This window comes from Cyprinodon variegatus, unplaced genomic scaffold (assembly GCF_000732505.1).
Source record: "Cyprinodon variegatus isolate N-32 unplaced genomic scaffold, C_variegatus-1.0 Scaffold63, whole genome shotgun sequence".
Lineage (NCBI taxonomy): Eukaryota > Metazoa > Chordata > Actinopteri > Cyprinodontiformes > Cyprinodontidae > Cyprinodon > Cyprinodon variegatus.
Window position 1 is genome coordinate 1,772,038 of NW_015150516.1, and position 3,640 is coordinate 1,775,677.

Sequence of the window (3,640 nt, forward strand, 5' to 3'; positions counted from 1 at the left end):
TAGAGAGCGTTCTGACCAGCTGTCTTACTGTGTGGTGTGGAGGCTGCAGCGCCTCAGACTGGAAGAAGCAGAGATCATCATCCCTCCATAAAAGACATTCCATCCGAGCGCTGAGCATCATTATCAATGACCCCTCACACCCCCACCATGGACTCCCTGCTGCCCTCTGAGAAGAAGCTTTGAAGCCTCTGATGAAGGTCCAGCAGATTCCAAAACAGTTTCTTCCCCACCAACATCAGACAGCTGAACTGTTGAGAAAACTCTAAATAATGTCACCGACTCTGCATCACACTGATAACACCAAACCAAAATTCTGCATATTTTCCCCATATATATTTAATGCTTTGAACTTCCATATCAATGCCATTCCGTAAAAATTCAAAAAAATATCCACTGGACTTTGTTTCCAAGTTTTGAAGATATGGATATTTTTTTGAATTTTTACGGAATGACTATGACCTAGATGACTGGGAACCTTCATCAGCATATTCCATATCAATGCTTTTTTTTACAACATTTTTTTTCTCCCACACTGTTGACATTTGATCACTGCTGCACTTTCTGGAAATGTCATAAAAGATTTACAAAACAAAATTTTGTATATAAAAGTTGCCTTAGTCTTATTGCTGAGTGGTTCATAATAAACAAACCTCAGCGGTAAAATTGTAACTGGAGAAAATGAGACAGTAGAGCAAAACAAGCATTATCATGATGGAAGAAATTGATCCAAAACTAGACCGTATTGATTTATTTCTGAAATATGCAATAAGAAAGGGCTACCATGCTATATTCTATTTGCTAAGATGGAGTAATTAGTTTTGGTAGGATCTCTTCATTAGTTTTTGCTGTTGTTTTGTTTTGAGCGACATTCAGTTCACACTTCTCACCACTTGGTGGCGGTAATTTACCGTTAAGCCGTTAAACTAGAAGAACAGGAGGAATAGTAATTAAAGTCAGCATTACATAGAGAAAAAATAGGATTTTCAACGATAAACCTTTTAGAAAGTAAATCTAATTATGCAAGAAATCAGTTAATTATATATATTTTTTAAAAACACTGGATTATTTAATTGTATTGAAAGTAAGAATATAAGTGTGTGTATGCATGTGCATTTGCACACATACTAATATATATGTGAATTTGTATGGGTATATATTGATAGATAATATGCAGATTCGTGCATACCGTTGAGGTATGTATTAATAACTTCCCTCTGACGTCATTGATGATCACACTCCAGGCTGGTAGGTGATGGTAAATGTACCTTAAGCTGGTTGCCAAACGCCAGTAAAAAACTTTTACATTTTTTTTATTAATTTATTCAAAGAATTGCCTTTAAAAAACGAAATTTATAGAAAGAATATAAGATTCATTAACTAAATTATCATATTTTTTTGTGGGAGAATTTATGTACAGCATCCGATCCACACTACATTCCAGTAGATGGCGGTAAATGCGCATGAATAAGTTGCTTGCCAACCGACATAAAAAAAGAAGAAGAAGGAAAAAACAAGAAGAAGAAGAGGTGGGGAAGTTGTATGTAAACAAACGGGTTTCGTATTCTAAACCGGTGTTAACATTATTAATGCGCTTATTTTGATGAATTTAGAGGAATGTAGCTGACAGATAGAGATGGGGGACAATCAGTGGGAGGATGGCGGTGGAGGAGGAGACTCGAACTGGATGTCTCGTCTCCCGGAGGAGCTGCTGGACGTCCCGCTGTGGAACCTGGCCATTCCCGGTAACAGCATCTCCTTAAATAAAACATCCAGAAGTTGTTTTAATGTTAATATTAAGCATCTAACTGTAACAGGAAGCCATGACAGCATGTCATTCTGTCTGGATCTATCCTCCCCGGTGCTCGGATCGGAGCCCTTCCTCCTCAGACTGACCGACCGACTCCTGCCCTGCTGGGTCCGGCCCTGCGTTTACCGCTGGTCCACCACGCAGGTACACGGTATTATTATTATTTTAATGCAGAGGATTTATCCCCCTAAAAAATAAACAAATGTTTAAAATACGTGAAAATGAGTAAAAACGGAGGATCGCTATTATTTTATTTCATCTTTGTTTTTAACAGTTAACATTACTCCATTCTTGAAGGGTCTTTGTTTAATTAAATGATCCGTTTGGCCAACATGTGTTTGATGCAGCAATCTGTCCTCTGGTATCAATGTGAGCTCGGTGTTCGCTTTTTGGACCTGCGGATCGCCAAGAAGCCAGCAGGGGGCAGCACGTTGTTCTTCGCTCATGGAATCTACACCCTGGTGACCGTCACGGTGAGTAAAGCTTAGGAAACTGAGCCCAAACCCAAGGGTGGAACTTTGGCTGTGTTCGAATTCATGAGCTGCGTCCTCCAGGGACGCGGGTCTACCTGGACTGGATCCTTTCAAGTCCTTGAAAATAAGGAGGCCGGAAGAGTTTGGCTGTGAATTCCAACAGGTCCAGCCTTCCAAGGCTTTTACCGCCCTACTCTGTCGCCTAGCAACCGTGACAGCTGACACACAAAGCAGGAAAAGAATAAACATTAACTTTTCAAAGCTGTTTGTTGTTATTTATTTATTTTTTTAATTGTAAAGTGAACAAATAGAATCCAGAGTGGAATAAAGATAACAACCACAGGAAGCATGAACAAATAAAATCAAATGTAATGATGGAGACCTTTTAGTCAGTTAAATAACATGCTGCTGTCATTTTGCACATCTCTGATGTTGCTGCTATTTTCAAATATCCATTACTATAAAAATGTCCACAGCTGCATATTGGTTATTTATTTTCCAGGTGCACTGTTTTATATTGTTAACACACTTTACAGTGCAGGATTTTGTTTATCTTTTAACTCTTCCCTATTATGTTATAGTTCCATATTTGTGTGACCATTTTTTTTTGTTTGTTTTGCTGCTGTAAACACCAGAATTTCCCCATTGTGGGACAATAAAGGGATTTCCTATTCTATTCTATAAAAGGGGAAGGAAGATATAAGTAAATCTAAACAATGTATGTATAAAAATATATCTCTTATATTCAACAACAAACAAATACTTAGTCAAGCAAATTGTGCAGATTAGCAATTAAAAAGAACTTAGAATCTGTCCTTAAATTACAGCCAAACCCATTTACACAGTAACAGATAAAAACCTTTAGATAAATCAAACATTACTGCCACATATATGACTCCACAACCATTAAAACTATTTTTATTAATTTCAGACGGGGCGGAACTTTTCACATACTTGGATTATATTAAACTGACCTTCCAATATTCACCACTGTTTGGTGCCAAGTACCTTTTTCCTCTGATCACAGAGCAGCCGGCTTGTTTGGAACCGCAATGAATCCTGGGAAAACCAAGGATAGAGAGGGTACATCGGACCCGTCCTTCAAATCAGGCAAAAAGAAGGACGCATTTTAAGGCCGCACAACGAGGACTCTTGGAATCTGACCAGACCTCGGCGCCGCGCTATGACGTAATTGGCCTTAGAATCTGGCCTTCGGAGGACACAGCCCATGAATTCGAACAGAGCCTTTGTGATGAAAGTTGGTGGGGGCGCTCTAAGGGTGGGGGTTGATGGACCTACAGTTACTCAACCCAAATGCTGTCATTGGGTTTTTATATTTTCCAAAAAATGAGTTCAAATA

At 38.8% G+C, this 3,640-nt stretch overlaps 1 protein-coding gene across 1 annotated transcript in view; it reads left to right on the top strand.

Moving 5' to 3' along the window:
- Positions 1-1,532: 1,532 nt before the first annotated feature.
- Positions 1,533-3,640, top strand: part of LOC107082810 (PI-PLC X domain-containing protein 1-like) — a 6,479-nt gene continuing 4,371 nt past the window's right edge. The window contains exons 1-3 of the mRNA XM_015371678.1: positions 1,533-1,742; positions 1,815-1,951; positions 2,155-2,280. Of these exons, the coding sequence (XP_015227164.1) occupies positions 1,634-1,742; positions 1,815-1,951; positions 2,155-2,280 (372 nt within the window). The 5' untranslated portion in view covers positions 1,533-1,633. The remainder of the gene's footprint in view (positions 1,743-1,814; positions 1,952-2,154; positions 2,281-3,640) is intronic.